The 20,944-nt window shown below is 37.2% G+C and overlaps 1 protein-coding gene across 1 annotated transcript; it reads right to left on the minus strand.

Moving 5' to 3' along the window:
• Positions 1–16,821: 16,821 nt before the first annotated feature.
• LOC113319309 lies at positions 16,822–20,332 on the minus strand. The gene is made up of 2 exons (XM_026567570.1): positions 19,252–20,332; positions 16,822–17,664 (listed from the first exon to the last, which is right to left on the minus strand). The coding sequence occupies exon 1, from the start codon at positions 20,130–20,132 to the stop codon at positions 19,422–19,424; it is 711 nt and encodes a 236-aa protein (XP_026423355.1). The 5' UTR covers positions 20,133–20,332; the 3' UTR covers positions 16,822–17,664; positions 19,252–19,421.
• Between the last annotated feature and the right edge of the window lie 612 nt (positions 20,333–20,944).

Genomic DNA, 20,944 nt, shown 5'->3' on the forward strand with positions numbered 1-20,944 from the left:
TAGTGTAACAACTATATAACATCCTCTAAGAATATTTCAATGATTGAAATGAGAGTTTAGATTACATAACCAATGGTGGACATAAGCATTGTTATAGAAACACATTTATGTATAAGTCTTATTCCTTGAACCAAAGTTTGCGAACTTTTTTGATCAAGAGAACCGGAAGAATGGTGTGAGCCAAGTCCGCGAACTCAGTCCGCGAACTGCAGAAGTTCTCAAACCCGAGAATTTCTGCTGGAGTTGACAAACTACTTGCGTGAATCTAAGTCCGCGAACCCAGTCTGCGAACTCATTCCGCTAACCCAGTCCGCGAACCGGCGAAGTTCTCATACCCGAAAATTTTTGCTGGAGTTTGTAAACACTCTCCGGTAACTTAAGTCCGCGAACCTAGTCTGCAAACCTAGTCTGAACTTAAACTTATGTTCGCGAACCTAGTCTGAACTTAAACTTAAGTCCGCGAACCTAGTCTGAACTTAAGTCCGCGAACCTAGTCTGAACTTAAACTTAAAAATACTAAGGAAAACAGTTTTTCAAACCGTGGCTACAAAAGTTCATGAACCGATTCAAGTGAATCAAATCATCTTTGCTTCAATTATGTCTTGTGTAGTACATGAGATTTCCTTGCAATTGAGCAACTCTCTAACTAGTTCATTTGAAATCATTTGAACTAGTTATGGTGAAGAAGAACGTGGTTGATATGGAATGCTCATATGGCTAACCTTTTGGTTAATATTGTTGAACCAAAAAGTGCATACGTTTGGGTACGGTTAACAAACCTAGAAGCGTGCATTGTCAAGTGTGTATAACAAGCTAAGTTTTCGATCTAACGGTTGAGAAGTATTAGCTTGAATCTAAATCAGGTTTTCATCTAACGGTGGATATTGATTTCTTTGTTACCAAGGTAACTTAATTGTACACCTTGATTTGAAAGACAATATAAGGGGAATTATAGTATCCACGCAAAACCAATCCCCACACCTCATGTGTGATACTAGTTTGCATAATAGAGTCGTTTCTCCTTTAACCTTTGGTTTTCTTCTTTTAAAACTAGGTTAACGACTTAAAGACTTCATTGGGATTGTGAAGCTAGACCGATACTACTTTTATCGTAGTTGTGTGATCTGATCTTGCATCTTCTATCGTACAAGTACTATCAGATTTATTGGCTTGAGACTGATGTCTCCGATAGGCAATATATAAAAAGTAATCACAAACATCTTCGTCTCATTGTTTGTGATTCCGCGACATCTTGTTTCGCTACCATACGATTAAGATTGTTGTGAGGTGATTGATAACTCTAGGATGTTCTTCGGGAATATTAGACCGGATTATAAATTGGTTCCTGTTCACCTTGATTATTATCAAAAGACGGAACAAAACCTTTTAGGGTTTATCAGTGGGAGACAGATTGATCCTTTGATAGACTTGTCTGTGAGAGACAAATTTGTTTATTGTCAAGTCTTCGACTTTGGTACGTAGCAACTCTTAGTTGTAGGTGAGATCAGCTAAGGGAATTAAGTGCGCAATATCCTGCAGGGATCAGAGGCGTAGGGAGTATACCTTGGATCAGTGGGAGACTGATTGGGGTTTAACTACAGTCCAGTCCGAAGTTAGCTTGGAGTAGGCTAGCGTCTATAACGGCTTAATACAGTGTGTGTTCAATCTGGACTAGGTCCCGGGGTTTTTCTGCATTTGCGGTTTCCTCGTTAGCAAAATTTTTGGTGTCTGTGTTATTTCAATTTCCGCGTTATATTGTTTTATCTTTATAATTGAAATAATACAGGTTGTGTATTAGATCATCAATTAGAATAATCCAACCTTCGGTTGTTGATTGTCATTGATTAATCCTTCGAAATTGGTCTTTGGTACCATCCAAGTTATTCCCTGTATTTGATAAAGACTCGATGATTGTTATTAGCTTGAGTAAAGATCAAATCAAGAGAGAGATATTAACTCCTCGATATACTTTAATCTAGATTGAGTCTGACTTTCTAGTTGATTCTCTAGCAAAGTATATTAGAGTTAGTCCATAAAGATTTCTAAGAGAAATATTGGGTAGTGTTGTTAGACCCCCGCTTTTTGAATTGGTATCAGAGTAGGCAAACACGTTTAAGACCTCAAAAGTCTGTGTTTGTAGCGATCTGACTCTGTGGACAGAGGTGTTATATCTATTAACGTACCACCAGTCTTCGATGGCTCTAATTACTTATGGTGGAAAATTTTTATGCGAGCTTTTCTTCAAGCGCTTGATTTTCAATCATGGGTATATGTTGTTAATGGCTATGATGCTCCCATCGTGGCAGTTGGAGATGTAAACGTTCCCAAGAATATTGGTGAATATAGTCCTGCCGAGATACTTGATGCAAAGCAAAATTCCGACGGTTTGAATGCCATCATACATGCAATTACCCCAAATCTTCAGCACCATGTGTCGAATTTCACTAGGTCTAAAAATGCTTGGGATATCTTAGAAACCGTATTTGAAGGTAACTCCAGTGAAAAGGAAGCTAGGATTCAAAACCTTAATTCTGATTGGGAGAACCTTCGTATGGTAGTTTAAGATACATTTGATGAGTTTAATCACAGAGTGTCTGAAATTGTTAATGCATCTTTTGCATTGGTAAGACTATTCCTGAAAAGGACATTGTGATAAAAATTCTCAGATCACTGCCATCTAGATACGAGTCTAAGAAGCATGCCATTGTTGAGGGAAATAACCTTGATAATCTTTCCAGAAATACATTGGTTGGAAAGATAAAGATCTTTGATCATGAGCATACATCCAAAATCGGAAAGGATGTTGCCTTTAAAGCACAGAAGAACACTAAATTACTTGATAAAAGTAAAAGTGTTTATATCTCTGAGGATGATCAGTCTGAGGGCGAATTTTCAGATGAAGATATTGACAAATCAGTCTCCTTGATCACAAGACAGTTTAGGGATCTTCTATTGAAGAGAAGTAAAAGGTTTTCAAGAGACAAACCTAGGTTGTCAGATAAACCTCACAATCGCATTCCTCCTAAAGACAGGGATGTTGACGAGGATACGCCACAGTGCTGTAAGTGTAAAGGTTTTGGTCATTTTTGAAACGAGTGCCCAAATCGTAGAAAATACACTGGTAACAAAGGTCTTGCTGTAACACTTGATGAGATGTCTGAGATCTATGATTCTGATGAAGATAGGAAATCAAGTGTCGGTCTTCTGTGTGAAAACATTGATTTTGATAATTGTAGCAATACATATATAAACCTTGATGGTTTCGGTGAAGAAGAGAATCCAATCATGCTGGAAGAATCAATTGACCCATTCTTTGGAAACTCTTTTTGTAATGTTTCAGGATCTACTATGTGTCTAGCTGCTTTCACACCACATATGCCTAAATACTATCCAAGATTGACGTGCTCATTTTGTTCTCAGTAGAGTCATGAAATATCAAGATGTTACAAGTACAAACATCAAGTGAGGCACGCTAACAAACTTCAACGAAGAGCAAATCGATTGGCAAGGAAGCTTAAACTTACCCAGAAGACTGCTGAGGTATGTAGGATTTTATCTTCGTCTAAGAAGTTGGTTTCCAAAGACAAAATAAGACCATTGGAGAAGAAGGTATGGTCAAATCGCTTTGATAGACAGAAGTCAGAGGATTCCTATCAAGAGGAAAATGGTGACAAATTGTTGTTCACCATATCACAAATTAATTGTGTTGATTGGTAAATCTTGTCTCATGTTCCTGATCATAAGAGATAAGATTGTGTACTCCTTAGGCTTTAGGAAAAGGTTTTTTTTCTTAGGTTTGTTTTTTCTGTCTATCAAATAAACGGTTATTATCGACAATTCTACTCTTTATAGGGTTTAGAGTTGGACGTCCACGAACCTACTTAAAGGTTACGAACCCTACATTCCTTTTTCCTATCTGATATCCTTTATATCTTAAGACTGCTTGTTGAGATTGTGAATTCCACTCACAAAAAAAAACCAGTTATTTATAACTATTCTCTAAGAATCATGTCTTTGGATGGAAAAGATGTCAACATGATTGTTAATCCCTCAATCAAGGAAAAATAGAAGTCTCGAGTAACTCCATCCTTGAAAAGAAATAGGAGGAATACAAGAAAGCCAAGGGCTATTCCTTCCAACTCTCAGAAGTTTTCTGATGTTCTTGATGAGTTGAAGGAAGTAAGAAAGGAGATTCGTGAAATAAAGTCTTGCGTTTTAAGATCATTGGAAATTCAAAAATCCCTGGTTCGACATCATCAGCCAAGACGGTTTGTTGATATTAACTCCTATCTCCACGAACCTTGTGTTCCAATGGTTGTTGATGACAAGGAGCTTGGGAATGATAAAGAATTTCTCAAAGACATTGTTGGCTAGTAAGTCTTCTTTTTTGATTTAGTTGGAAGAATAACTAGTTCCTTGAATACCAATAATTGTGACTACACATAGCTCTTATTTTTCATCTTCTTATTCTTTTTTAGGTTTATTTGTTTAAATTCTAAAACTTTTTGGAAGATGATGTTTCTACAGTATTAATCTTTATCAATTTTTATATTGCAATTTTTTATGGGATATTGGGGTTTACGACCGTGAACTATGTTTGTCCCATACTTTGTCAAAAATAAAGTCGTTCATGATTGGTATTTACGTATTGATAATAGAATGAATGGACTTTTGACAAATACAAAAATTAAGCCTATATTGTCAAATAGTTGATGGAACATAGGTTAAAATATTTTGTTTTCAAGGATTATGTCTATTAAATATCGTTATGCAAATAGTGATGGAAAATAGAATAAATCCTCGTGTATTCCGCAGTATTGATCATCCCTGATCCATATTTTATGTATTACTGTGAGGCTCCGTAATGTATCTTATGTTGAGCACTATACAACCAAGTTGGTTGTTTCTAGCTTAGTTGTTGTTCCGTGAGATATTTTATGTCGAGCATATTGAACTAAATTAATCATCTTGTTTGGTTATTTAGTTATTGCTCCGTAAGTTTTCTTATGTCGAGCAAAACAAATGACAATTCAATTGATTAATTTTATGATTAGTTTGGTTGTGTATTCTGATTAGATTAATTATGGGTTCTCTTGTAATTAATTTAGTTGAGTATTTTCGTGTCTCCATAAGTTCTCTTATGTTGAGCATAATCAATTGAATTGATAAATTTTTGTGTTTAATTTTATTGCGTATTTCGATTAAATTAATCATGGGTTTACTTGTGATTAATTTGATTGAGTTTTTTGGATATAGGAAATCATTTTCATGGTTTTTGTGTCCAATAAAAATCCTTCTTTTCCTTTGAAATTAAGGTCGCTCTTGTTGTTCCTTCGGGAATGACATCAAATGGGGGAAAGTTCTTTTGAACTTGTGAATGGTCATATCTTGAGGGGTGTGCGGCTGTGGAATTTTAGAGGGGTTATGTTGTATCTTTAAACTCCTTGATGAATGCATTTAGGTTCGGCTTTATGATTGCATCTAAATTAGTTGGTATGTATTTTTTCTTTTGCCATGAAATGTCTCTCTCGGAAATTTTATTATGATCCCGTTCTTGTATCTTTGCCAATTTTATTGACAAAAAGGGGGAGAATTAATAATACTATGACACTTTGTAACAATGATCGAGAAATATGTTTTCTCATTGTTATAACTACGGATCTTCAACAGCGGTGATGCTAAACTTACAACCTTTGGGATCATTGGAGTACTTGGAAGTGACAAAGATTTCGAGGAATGTTGAAGATTAGACATGTGGAATAGGAGCTACTAAAGTTTATTTATCTTTTCTGTATTCCATATGTATTGATAGTTTTGTCACTAAAATTGACAAAGGGGGATATTGTTAGAGCATTGCTCGGTCGAACTCACATGCGTTGCTATCTCAAGCATGTTTGTCAATGTTAGTGATCAAAACTATAAATCTTGATTTATAGTCTATTATAGCTAAGTCTCGGACTAGGATAAAAAGTGTAGTTGAGCTCAAGGACTTCATGGTGATTCATCATACAAGTAGAAGAACTACTCAAGGAACCAGTGGAACTTATGGACAAAAAGGTATGTGTAGACTTGAACTTATCTATCACTCAAAAGTCTATATACTCTATCTCCTACTCTTTGAGACAAGAAGTCGTATGCTATATATATAGACTTTGATTATGCACATTTGGTATTTCGAGCCGAGTATACCTCGCCTATCTATATCTCGAAATATGAGTTGCTAAGCTTTTCGCTTTAACCAATTTTATCTTTACCATGTGACGAAAGTCATGATATGTTTCAATCATCTTGAAAATCGCTCTGACGAGAAATGGTGTAACAATTATATAAGATCCTCTAAGAATATCTCAATGATTGAAATGAGAGTTTAGATTACATAACCAATGGTGGACATAAGCATTGTTATAGAAACACATTTATGTATAAGTCTTATTCCTTGAACCAAATTTTGCGAACTTTTTTGATCAAGAGAACCGGAAGAATGGCGTGAGCCAAGTCCGCGAACTCAGTCCGCGAACTGCCGAAGTTCTCAAACCCGAGAATTTCTGCTGGAGTTGACAAACTACTTGCGTGAATCTAAGTCCGCGAACCCAGTCTGCGAACTCATTCCGCTAACCCAGTCCGCGAACCGGCGAAGTTCTCATACCCGAAAATTTTTGCTAGAGTTTGTAAACTCTCTCCGGTAACTTAAGTCCGCGAACCTAGTCTGCAAACCTAGTCTGAACTTAAACTTATGTTCGCGAACCTAGTCTGAACTTAAACTTAAGTCCGCGAACCTAGTCTGAACTTAAGTCCGCGAACCTAGTCTGAACTTAAACTTAAAAATACTAAGGAATGCAGTTTTCAAACCGTGGCTACAAAAGTTCATGAACCGATTCAAGTGAATCAAATCATCTTTGCTTCAATTATTTCTTGTGTAGTACATGAGATTTCCTTGCAATTGAGCAACTCTCTAACTAGTTCATTTGAAATCATTTGAACTAGTTATGGTGAAGAAGACTGTGGTTGATATGGAATGCTCATATGGCTAACCTTTTGGTTAATATTGTTGAACCAAAAAGTGCATACGTTTGGGTACGGTTAACAAACCTAGAAGCGTGCATTGTCAAGTGTGTATAACAAGCTAAGTTTTCGATCTAACGGTTGAGAAGTATTAGCTTGAATCTAAATCAGGTTTTCATCTAACGGTGGATATTGATTTCTTTGTTACCAAGGTAACTTAATTGTACACCTTGATTTGAAAGACAATATAAGGGGAATTATAGTATCCGCTCAAAACCAATCCCCACACCTCATGTGTGATACTAGTTTGCATAATAGAGTCGTTTCTCCTTTAACCTTTGGTTTTCTTCTTTTAAAAATAGGTTAACGACTTAAAGACTTCATTGGGATTGTGAAGCTAGACCGATACTACTTTTATCGTAGTTGTGTGATCTGATCTTGCATCTTCTATCGTACAAGTACTATCAGATTTATTGGCTTGAGACTGATGTCTCCGATAGGCAATATATAAAAAGTAATCACAAACATCTTCGTCTCATTGTTTGTGATTCCGCGACATCTTATTTCGCTACCATACGATTAAGATTGTTGTGAGGTGATTGATAACTCTAGGCCGTTCTTCGGGAATATAAGACCAGATTATCAATTGGTTCCTGTTCACCTTGATTATTATCAAAAGACGGAACAAAACCTTTCAGGGTTTATCTGTGGGAGACAGATTGATCCTTTGATAGACTTGTCTGTGTGAGACATATTTGTTTATTATCAAGTCTTCGACTTTGGGTCGTAGCAACTCTTAGTTGTGGGTGAGATCAGCTAAGCAAATCAAGTACGCAGTATCCTGCTGGGAGCAGAGGCATAGGGAGTACAACTGTACCTTGTATTAGTGGGAGACTGATTGGGGTTCAAATACAGTCCAGTCCGAAGTTAGCTTGGAGTAGGCTAGTGACTGTAGCGGCTTAATACAGTGTGTGTTCAATCTGGACTAGGTCCCGGGGTTTTTATGCATTTGCGGTTTCCTCGTTAACAAAATTTCTGGTGTCTGTGTTATTTCAATTTCCGCATTATATTGTTTTATCTTTATAATTGAAATAATATAGGTTGTGCGTTAGAATAATCCAACCTTCGTTTGTTGATTATCATTGATTGATCCTTGGAAATCTGTCTTTGGTACTATCCAAGTTATTCTTTGTATTTGATAAAGACTCGCTGATTGTTATTAGGTTGAGTGAAAATCAAATCAAGAGAGAGATATTAACTCCTTGATATACTTTAATATAGATTGAGTCTGACTGTCTAGTTGATTCTTTAGCAAAGTATATTGGAGTTAGTCCATACAGATTGCTAAGCGACATATTTGGAGGGGTTGTTAGACCCCCGCTTTTTGAACTGTTAGGTGCTACGTGATGTGATTTGTAGATAGTGGTAAAAGTGGTTCGATTCTCAGACTTGTGAAGGATATTAACTAGACTTAAATTCTAATATTAAAATAGAAAACTCACTAAAAATTATAGGAAACTCAATCAAAGATGATATCAATACTAAAAGAAACACTGAGGCTAAGATTCCACTATTTTCCAAGTTCAAAGTGATTAAACTAATACTTATATTTATGCAATTTTCTTGTTTAATTTGATTCTAAAATATTGCAACAAGTAGATTTTCAAAAGTAATAATTGTAAATACCAAGTATGAAGCATCAAAAGTCTTAAAACTAAGCATACTCCATCAAAATAGATCACAATCACTCAAATAAAAATCATATTCAATAATAGTTCAAGGAAAATAATCATATAATTATTGCAAATAAAAAATAAAATAAAATATACCACTTTTTGTTGGAAAAATAGCTTCCTCTATCGCCTCAGCAATGGGGTTTAGCTCCTCATATTAATCATGATCTCAAAATATGTATTTGTTGCTCAAAAGATGATTAAAAGAGTGAAAAGTAATAACACATACTGTTTGGAACAGTGTATTGGTGTTGCAAAACAGTTGTTACAATGACTGTAACAGAAAAACTGTTGCTTTGTCGCTGATTTTAAGACCCTAAAATAAGACTGCCCTGAACAGCTTAATGTTCTTCAGCTGTTAAACAACGACACTGTTCTGCGACTGTCTACCGAGCGTCAATGTTCTTCGTGTTCTTCTTCTTCAGCAGCAGCAGCATAAACAGAGTTTGGTAAAGCTCTGATTTCTTCTTCTCTGGCACTCCTTAGGTTCCCAAACTCTCGACACCTCTTCTATATGACCCAAGACATCTATTTATATCAAAAATACAGATTAAATCTCTCCCAAATCTTCCAAAATCTCTTTCCTTCTCTTCATGGCCAAATTGCGACAATTTCTTGTTTTAGGATTTCTACGCGTTTCTGAGCTTTCCTTTTTATTCTAAACTCTTCCTTAGATAGATACAAATCTTTGGGAAGGTTTACAGCGCTTTAATCTCTCTAAAATTCCCTAAAACAGGTCACACACGTGACTTTCCATATTTTCTTGTTGTGAGTAAAATCCGTCGATTGAGCCCATTCTAATCGATTTAAACACCCATATCAGATTCCTAGACCCATAAGGAGTCTATCCTATGAAAATCAGAGGTTTAATCGACCTAAAACTCCTTCAAATCACGATTGCCAAAACTGCACTTTTTCCCCGCCAAAAACCTGATTTTTGAATGTTGAAGATGGTTGCCCCTTATCCAGAGTAGGGGTGCGATTAGAAACTACCTGGGAAAGGGATGCCCCTTAGTAATTAGGTTACCCCTTATCCAAAGTGAGATTCTGAATAGCAAATCTCTTCCGGGTGCTTTCCGACAACTTTTCGAGCCAATTTTTTCCAAAAATGTTTATTGGCCAAAAATACCTACAAATAAATAAAACACCATAATAAGTACAAAAATGAGCCCTCACAACATATAGAATCGAGACAAATTGGACACAAAAATGTGTCTATCACTATGCAGGGGACTTAATGTTGATGGTGTTTTTTAGTTTAAGGCGAAAACTGTAAAAGTCTGTCTAGATGACTCGGTGTCAGAAATAGTAGATCTTGATATGTCCATATTCCGTAAGGAGTCTGAAGAATATATTAAAATATGATGAGTGCCTATGCCGCTCTTCATATTGTATTGAAACTCAAGATCCTAGATGAATTGTTCACTAGTATAGAACCTAATGAGTATTTAATCTCTCGCCTGCATTATTCACTGATATATGGCTTGCTGAGTATTTTTTCCTATGCTATGTTCCCCAGATGAACTCTTAATATTGACATGAAATGACTATTAATGTTCTCTCACAGCTGAGTAGCATGAATCTTCCGAAGTGTCAGGGTTAAGATCTGCATGAACGTACTTATTCGGAAGCACGCTGCGCTGCTCTCTGAGAATAAAATTAGTGATTTTGTGCCAACGCACATAAATCATCAAATTTGATTAATTTTGTGACATCTCACAAAATTCAAAATTTTAACCTAATTTTACCAATTTACAAAAATTAGGTTTTTACGTCATGTGCAATATCTCGAACCTTATTGGTCGATACCAAACCTAGGTAAGCTAGGAGATTGATCCACCATGGACTAGTAGGAGCAAAATCCTACCAAAAGTAGAAAAACAAGAAATAAAGAGGAATTGCGGTAGATAAAGGAAGCAGCAAAAGGGACACGGCCACGCCACTTCGCCGGCCGGTTCGCTCTAGATGGAACCTCCGTACCATCGGCCGGTCATTCCCATATTGCTTCCTGCCGTCCCCTCTTTCCCATCGATCAATCAAATCGCTCTAAATGCGCAGCCTACAGTTTTAATTAAAGTTGGAAGTTGGCTGGTCGACACACGTAATTTCTTAAGGAATCGAATATAGGCTGCCCATATCAGTCTTAAAACAATCACATCAGCACGATTTTACCGTCCAATGTCACTGTTACGTGCTAAGCAGGGGACTTAATGTTGATGGTGGTTTTTAGTTTAGGGAAAAAACTGTAAAAGTTTGTCTAGATGACCCGGTATCAGAAATACTAGACATTGATATGTCCATATTCCGCTAGGAGTTTGAAGAATATATTAAAATCTGATGAGTGCCTATGTCGCTCTTCATATTGTATTGAACCTCAAGCTCCAAGATGAATTGTTCACTAGTATAGAGCCTAATGAGTATTTAATCTCTCGCTTGCATTATTCACTAATGTATGCCTTGCTGAGTATTTTTTGTTATGCTATGTTCCTCAGCTGAACTCTTAATATTGACATGAAATGGCGATTAATGTTCTCTCACAGCTGAGTAGCATGAATCTCCCGAAGTGTCAAGATTAAGATCTGCCTGAACGTACTTATTCGGAAGCACGCTGCGCTGCTCTCTGAGAATAAAATTAGTGATTTTGTTCCAACGCACAGAAATCATCAAATTTGATTAATTTTGTGGCATCTCACAAAATTCAAATTTTTAACCTAATTTTACCAATTTACAGAAATTAGGTTTTTATGGCCTGCGCAATATCTCGAGCCCTATTGGTCGAGACCAAACCTAGGTAAGATAGGAGATTGATCCACCATGAACTAGTAAGAGCAAAATCCTACCAAAAGTCGAAAAACAAGAAATAAAGAGGAATTGCGGCAGGTAAAGGAAGCAGCAAAAGGGACGTGGCCGCGCCACTTCGTCGGCCGGTTCGCCCTAGCTGGCGTCGCCGTACCATCGTCCAGTCATTCCCATATTGCTACCTGCCGGCCCCTCTTTCCCATCAACCAACCAAATCGCTCTAAATGCGCATCCTACAATTTTAATTAAAGTTCGAAGTTGGCTGGTCGACACACGTAATTCCTTAAGGAATCGAATATAGGCTTCCCATATCAGTCTTAAAACAATCACGGCCGCACGATTTTGCCGGCTAATTTAACAAGCTTGGCCTCCTCCCAGCGTGACCAAACAAGCTCCATGGTGTTCACCGGCGGGACCACTACTATTCCAACCAATCGGAATTCTCCTAACTCGCCAGCAACAACCCTAATCGCTGGCCAAAAGTAGGCTAGTTGAGCTGTTGAACAAAGGGTTTAACGAGTTAATACTAGCCATGCAAGTCTCAATTCATCGCGGCCGTCCAACTTAGCCAGCCTAGTTGGATGGCTTAGATTTCGTTTTGAGCGACCAATGAAGTGCCGGTATGCTCACTGGCGGCTTGCATTCAGCCATGTCTAATCGAATTGCTCACATCCAGCAATTAACGCCTCCAACCGTTAGGCCAAAGTAGGTTTGCCACACGGCTTCAAAACCTCAAGGTCGACCAACGACAGTATATAACTGCCGCAAAGCAATCTCTTTCGTCCAACTTCGCTAGCCGAATCAACCGACCAAGATATGGTTTCAAGTAACTAGCAAGGTGCGGTCATGTTCATGGGCGGATCAACAATATCCCCGACCAATCACATTGCTTCAAATACGCCAGCAATGCCACAAAGCGATCAGCCAAAGTGCGCCAGTCACGCGGCTTTAAAAACCTTGAATTGAATCAACGACAGTATGCAACTGCCGCAAATCATCTCAGCCATCCAACTTGGCTTGCCAAATTAACCGGATTAGATTTAATTCTGGGTGACCAATAAGGCGCTGTCATGCTCACCGGACGACATGAGAGCCGATCGACCTTCCCTCGGCTTGCCCAAGCGATTCCTGGCAGCTTCTCGAAGATGGATGGCCGCACTCCTTTTAAGACATTAGGTTCCACGACTAACCAAGACGGGATCTATACAACGATGCTTCATGGGCATCTATTATTTTGAGATGCTTGCTTAAAAGCGATGCTTTACATGCATCGATTACAAGCGACATTCAATAAATATCGATTTCATGAATAACTTATTTGTTCAACTTAAGAGCATTACATGCTATTTATCGCGACAAGTCTCACAACTTGACTTTTCACATAAAATTGCCCACCGCCTAGCTTGCGCGTGATTGGTCAGAATAATTAGGTCTTGCAGGCAAGACCCACTCAGCAGCGCGGTGCATATTATTCTACAAATACTCGAGACATCAAACATGTCACAAGCTTGGGGATGTTCATCAGGGTATTGGTCTAGCGGTTTACAATGTGCAGCGTGCAACACGCCCATTATGAGAAAGTTTCAGGAAAGGCGAAAAGTTAGTGGCAGCAGAGAAGTAATGGGTGTAACCGACCGTTCTTCCCCTCATAGTAGGGACGTGGTTTTCAGCACTTTACATGATCCCCACTTCTCCATCACTCAAATACTTTCACTTCCTATGAGATCAGAGTGCGTTCAACTATGACTTGTATAAATAGGTTTTCAACCTATTTTTCAACTAACAACGGTTATCAACATAAGTATCCAGAAAACACCAAGAACTTATAGCTTACATTCGGCAAACAAGTTCCACATTCTGAGACAAGTCATAAATAGCCACACCTTCAGATTTAACCATTATTATCTCAACACCTTCTTCACTTACCTCCTTAAGATCAACCCTTCTCTTTCATTTTTGTGACCGAAGCAAGACTGAAACGACCACTTCTTGGTTTAGGCCAGAATTGTACAGATTGATCTCTCGAATCTAAAGTACTCCCATGAAGTACATTATTTTAGGGCTTAGATTCGTTTCTCGGCATCACACCCAAATTTACCATTTCCAGCAGAATCAGTTTTTACCCAAAAACAGACAGACATACCTCAATTGAGTCAGATGAATCTCTTCGGAGTGTCTCTACGGAGATGTTAATTGTCTTGGGAGACATACCTCAATTGAGTCGGATGAGTCTCTTCGGAGATGTTAAATGTCTTGTCGGACATATCTCAATTGAGCCAGATGTATACTAGTTATATGTTTCAATGGAAACATGCCTCTTAATCGAGCCAGTAGTATACTTGTCTCGACGGAGACATATCTCAATATCATTAAGGAATATGAAGTTACGGTGAGAGCATATAAAGATTGATTCAAGTTTAATTTTTCTGGTTTGAAAAATAAAGTTTAAAGTGTTGTTTGTTTTAGCATAAGGTTAAGCCATTTAAAGCATATGCATAAAGTTTAATGTGCAGTTTACTTGAGTATAAAATGGCCCGTCTAGTTTTCTGATTGTATAAATGGCGTATGCATCTCTTAAATGATGTATGGGTCTCTATGGTCAAATCCTAGCATACCTTTTAGGCTTGAGCATGCAGTTTTCAGTAAAGAGTTTGTTGCTAACCAAAGTGGGAGATGTTGGAATATATGTTGGTTTAGCAACAAATCTTGCTTGGCTTAAGGTAATCCTATTTAGCTTTAAGTAATCATGTTTTGGTTAATCTAGTTTAATCCTAAGTTAGATTATAGTCAGCAACTTAGGTGTCCTATGAGTCACCTGCTGAGGTGTCATCCAACTAATGATGGATAGGTTGGATGACACATAGCTAATGACTAAGCCCTCTTCTAGCCTCATGTATAAATATTGTTTATATGTTTTATCCATTACTTAAGCAAGAGGAAATAGAAGTAGAAGCTGTCACAGATGTATTCTGATTTTCTGTTTCTTCTTGTAAACTTGTTCGGGGTTCTGTATCATGTTGTTACTGTGTATCATGTGGTTATGTTGTTGTCGTTAGATGATACACAATTCAGAGATCATGTTGTATAGGTGACGAGCATGTTCTAATCACTTCATAGTGTTTTAAACTAGTTGAACATGTTAAATGCTAGGGATAATTTTATTTCAGCATATGAATATTCTATAATCATGTTTAAGCATAAAGTTAGGTGATTACGGAGCTGAAATTCCAACATGTTTCTCAGAGGAAACCTAGGTTAATAAAGGACGACTCTTGTATACAACTAGGACATATAATTGTTTAAGATTGAAGTTCACAGTTGTTTGAGTTTTTCTATTTATAGACTTTGAAGACTAAAGGTTGCTTATAATTTAAGCTAAGATAACTTGAGATTCAAGCAAACACTTTCTCTAATTAGATGAAAATCTTGTAGGAGTTTATGTAAGCATGTGAGAAGTTTGTCTTGAAATTACATATAAGAGTATACACTATGGTCCAAGATACCAGAACCGTGTATAATGATAGTTCATGGCAAATATTCCTTAATAACGTATAAGCAAAATTGTGTTCATTTAACACTTAAGACTTGAATCATGATACATGAACACAAAGTGATTTAGTGATCAAATATATCTTAGAGGTGTTTATGAGAGTTGTACCAATGCTAAAACATATTTGTGATAATAGTTAATGAGCATTTGCTTAATTCGTACTGGGTAGGTAGGCGAAAGTATACGCATACCGATGAACCAGTTCGTGAATTCAGATAGCTAAGGTACGCACATTAGATATGCATACCATTAAGCTATTCAAGAGCTCAAGCCCTTCAGGTACTCATATTGGGCATGCATACCACCCACATTCACGAATTCAGAACTCCATGGTGCGCGTACTAGGTATACATACCTACCTACGTTCCACAACTTCAATTATGATTCTAGGGTATGCGTACTGAATATGTGTACCTACCTGAGTCCAGATTTCAGTAGTTCTAAAAACTCTCTTTTGATGTTTTGAAACATTCTCAGTTTCCATGGATATAAGATATCATTGCTTGGGCAATTTCCAAATGATCCATTTGAAATAAAAATAGTTCTTGCATAGTAATTGTTTTGAACTGAGAATGCTAAGGATTTATGAACATCCATTGCTTGAATCATATTTCGATGTGTTTAACAAGACAAGCCTGCCTCGAGATTTCTTCTTTGCAATATTAAATTTATTAGAAGTCTTACGAGATAGTCTCATATAGATAGATGATAATACTGTGAGTAAATATAATGGTCAAGTCTTCACATACCTCATAGTTGATAAATTTCTTCACGTTTGATCTTCAGTCTTTAATCTTCGAGGGTTATTCAGTGATGTCTGATTACTCAACTACCGTACTCTAATCCTATTCCGAGACTTGACTTTAGTAGACTAGAAATCAAGATATAGTTTTGTGCTTATAACATTGACAACAAACTTGAGTTAGCGAAACTTGCGAGTTCGACTGAGCGATGCTCTCAGTTAGGCCAAGCTTTAACGGGTGAAAATGAAATAATCTAATGACTTATGTTAATCAGTTTAAACCAACGGTTTTCACTTTGGTATTAGGGTTCACCAAAACCAAACCAAGATCTAACGGTTTTCACAATACTAAAACCATTCCAAGTCGTTAGGTAAACAACTCAGTTTTATTTTCACTTAAACGGTTCGGTTTGGTAATACTTAGCGATTTAACCAGGCATGTACAACTCTAGCGGTTGATGTTATGGACAAGCGGGTTTGCTTGCTTCATGCTGGTGACTCGGTTAGTTATATGGGAGACCTAACTTTATTATCGTTGTTGAAGATGTTGGTGTCCCTTATTTCAGATTTAGCTAGTTTTTTAAAGTTTTTATCGAGTCGCCTTGGCCTCTTTTCTTGCATTTGTAAAAGAAAATAACTACTGTAAATTTGATGATTAATACAATGGATATAAGGGATGTAATTTTGTGAAGAATATTGCAGGTGGATTGACTTCGATGGATGACTTCTTGTGGAAATCCTTACCTCGTGTACACGCAAGGAAACTATGAGCAAACGAAAACAACTAATGCAAATTTGATGATTAGTACTTTCAGACGTTAGCTTCCTCATTGTCCATCGCTGCACTCTCTGTGAGCTTCATTGCCTCTAAAGTTTGCAGTAAACTTGGAACATGGTCGCAAGATATTATGTTAATCGCTTCAATTTTCTACGTGGTAGGAGTTGCCATCAATGCTGCAGCAAATGGTTCTATCTTGTTCATCTTTGGCATGATGTTGCTTTGGTGTTGGACTTGGTAATGAGGTACATTTATATCATCTCTATTATCTAATTTGATCCTATATACATACACTTGTTTTCCCAGTGACCAAGCATATAAACGACTTGGAGGTTATTCCGTTTGTCTTATCTAAAATTGTGAATATTCTTTTCCAGCTGTCCGTGACTATTGGCATACTTCATAGTTCATACAAACTTGATAACCTACTTTGCATTTAAGCATCATTTTAGGGCTGGAGAGTGGAGACTAGCTTTAGGTTTAGTCGGCAATCCTGCTTTTAAATGCTCATGGTTCTTTAATTATACCTGAAAGGCTGAAACACCTACGCTTGATCGAGCATGATCATGAACAAAAGGAAGATCAATCCTTGAGAAAATACGACGAACAAAAAGTGTTGACGAGGAATATCATCAAGCTCAGAGTTTGATCTCCAAACTTACACAACCTTGACGTCCTCTAGTTATGGTATACTGATGCAAGTATTCCAAATATCATCAAGGAAGGAATATCATCAATGCCATTGTTTCAGACTGTTGGCTTGGGGACCAATGGGGCCCAGATATCGTCAGGGATTATAGGGGTTGTAAATGTCATTAGTACCCTTCAATTAGAACTGTTGATATATTGGAAGAAGAGCATTGCTTCTTCAAGCTTCCGCAGTTGATATCCTTGTCAAAGCCTTTCACATTCTGCACTGCATCTCACTGAATTATCAATTGCCTCTTTAGATACTTCTAGGATAGTTTGAGGTTTAGTCAGTTGATAAATGATCTATTTCGGCACCTTTAATGTTACAAGGATGTCTTGGTATCCTCGCTGTCACTGATCTCCATAGTACCTGTACATTATGTTCCTTTAAGCAGTTAGAATCAACTAAAGAAGTTCTGTTTAATTATAAACTAAATAATGTACGTCAGATGATAAATACATGCCTTGCTGTTATTCAAGAAAAAAGGACAACTTATACAGGGAACTTATGATATCTTTTAACCACAAAAGCGCTTCTGATTTAAAAATGGACGAGTTGTTGAGAAGATAACAATTTCAAAGTAAAGCTACGAAGTCGATACCCAGCAAGAAATACAGAAAGAACGTACCCTAGGTTTCAGGTCACCCGGTTTCGCCAGAAATTATAGTGCCAGAGAAAATTAATCTCAATGGTTACAAGACATGATTACAGAATACACACACACATGCCTTATTCATAAGATAAAGAAAAAATACAAAGTACCGCTAAGACTAACAAAATTTAAACCTCGAACCTGAGGTCCACATGTGGTTATCATGGAAGACAAAACGAAATAGATCAGATACTTAAATATGAAATTAGCATTACCTGAAAAGAGAAACTTTTCACAAATTTCTCACTAACTAAATAAGATTCCCATAGACCATTTCTCAAACAAAGATTGGTCGCTCAGCAAGTACATTAATGCCAAAAAAGTGTAACACATCACACATGAAACCCCTAAGCCAAGTTACCACCAGGGGATAAACAGATATATCGTTGCCGCGTGACAGGGGATAAAATTTGCTGAGTCGACACATATCAACACTGGTACTCATGCCTGACACTAGTGGAAACTGCAGTCTGTATTAGCAACTAGTGTTTCATAAAAGCCTAGAGTAAACTGAACTATACTATACTTCCTGAAATTCACCCTCCCAATGGTTCTGTCTAAATCAGAGATATGTCTTCTTCCTAAATCATGGTTGTTCTTCTCTGCTCCGAAGTCCATCAGTTATGTACGCAAGATGTCTCTAACATCCTTTAATTCCTAGGTGTGTCATTTTGAGGCCTCTGTCGCGGACACTGCACTCGAATCAAAGTGGACACTGACACTCATAAGGTGTTTTAATCCCAATAGGTAAGGTTCTCCATGTTAATAGATGAACCCAAGTACCAATACAAGGACACTGTGCAATAAGAGTTTGCTGCTTATCTTGGATGATGAAGATAGGGATGCAAATACATTAGCTGTCAAACAAATTGAACAACCTCGTGCAGTTCGTGAAAATTATAGATACACGAAATTCGAATACATCTATATAAGCAAGTCCTCAACGGTTGTATCAGCAAGTTTTCATTGACGCAATTCAGACAGACTTTATAAATAACAAATGAACAAGTATATGAAGTCCCTCCAATCATCTTACCAACCCATCCTCTTCTATACTAGTTAACCTTCAAGTTACTAGTTACTATAACCTCCAACTTGTTATCCCCTACATATGTACCAGACTACCAGTTAAAGAAAGAGCGAGAAAGAGATGCTCTGGTGGCTTTAAATGAATGCAATAACTGATAAGACCATGAAGCACACAGTCTACATCGAAATGAACATAGAGAAATAACGAACAAGATGGGTAATTTAATACTAACAAAAACTGGGTAAACCATATCTAACAAGAAGAATATCATTACCTGAGACATGTATATCTTCTATGTTTCCTTGAACTGGAGAAGGATAGATACTAGGTTGAAAAGCAGAAGTACAAATCATTTCAGCTTTAGTTAAGTGAGTGACACTACTACCAATTGTCCTGCAAGTTTTTTTGCTCACACATTTCTTCAGTATATACCCACGAGAAACTTCATTTCTCAAGTGTTGTTCTTTCTGTTTTATCACTCTTCATGTTCTTCGCCACCTCTTCCAAGTAACCAATTCTTTCCAATCCCATCTTCTCTCTTTGAAAAATACCCTTCCGTTCTTCAACTAAACCCGTGATTTGCTCTTCCGTTCCAATACATCTGGCCCTGTATTCCTTAATCTCCTCATCTAGAGCATCCTTGATCAACATTAGGCTCTTCACTGTACTCTCAAACCCAACACACTCCATTTCCTTCCCCTTGAGTTCTGCTGCCAAACCATGACACTTGATTTTACAGTCTTCCAATTCTTTTTCCAATTCAATTTCATGATTTAACGACAAGGTTGCTCTTTTCTTCCCACACTTAAAAGTTTCAATTTCCCGGTCGAGTTGAACACACTTATTCCTTTGATCACCTACATTTTTTTCCCTCCTGTAGGTAATCATACTCGGTTCAATTCGTTCGTTTAGTTTATCACACATTCTATTATAATCCACAATTAGGGTTTCAAACCTTTTCTTAACTTCACCACACTCCGATTTCTTCTTCTCAGACTCCAAATATAACTCATTATATTTACCTTTACCAACTTCAAGCTGATTTTTAAGCTCCGCATTTTGGTATTTTAGAACCAAACAACTCAACATCCAATGTTGAGCTTCCTCTTTTGCTCTTCTAATCTCACTTTCTAAAACACTACTACTTCTGCCCATTGTAACTCTGAGATTTCATAACTGGGGTTCCCAGAATTCTAGAGTTATATGTAACAGCAAAAGAAAGCACGCTAATAACCGAGGAAAAAACTTAATACCTAAAAATGACTCGAAGATGTAGTAAAACCATGCTGAATTTGATGATGGTGCCCAATATCCTTCTCGAATTTGTACGAGAAAGTTCGCTGGCTGCTACAAGGTGAAAATACTTCCCAAACTAGAGAAGAAAACTCTTACGGTAGACATACTCCGTATTTTTCTTTGCTCCAAGATTAGTAGAGGTAGCCAGGCAGGGGTGCACACGGTTCCGGCTCGGTTTTAGTCAAAACCATGAGTCTGTACGACCTCTGCCGGTTCTCATTTTGCTGGGCCTATTAAGGTTCGGTTCAGTTTTAAACCGGTCCGATGGAATCTGTTTTACCTCAATACAATAAAATTAAAATAGATCTCAAATTATTTTTCATTTTTTTTATTGAAATTCAGCGAAATTATGAGAAAACCGTTTTAGATTATACTTACATTAGATAAATAAAAAGTATTTTTCATTAAAAATAAAAAATTACAGTGAAAATGAGAAGAAAATAACAAGAAAATAGTAGCACCGGTGATAATGGTGTAGCAGGTGATGGTGGTTGCAGGTGTTATTGTTGTTGGTTGAAAGGAGAAAGGAAAATAACAAATAACCAAAAAAGAGGAAGAGGAGAAAGGTCATAATTATGGTGCTTTTGTTAGAGGTGATGGCAATGATGTAGTGATTGCGAGTTGTGGTGGTAAATGATGAAAGCGGGGAAGAGGAGAAGAGCCGTAGCAAC

The sequence above is a fragment of the Papaver somniferum genome, chromosome 10 (assembly GCF_003573695.1).
Source record: "Papaver somniferum cultivar HN1 chromosome 10, ASM357369v1, whole genome shotgun sequence".
Taxonomy (NCBI): domain Eukaryota; kingdom Viridiplantae; phylum Streptophyta; class Magnoliopsida; order Ranunculales; family Papaveraceae; genus Papaver; species Papaver somniferum.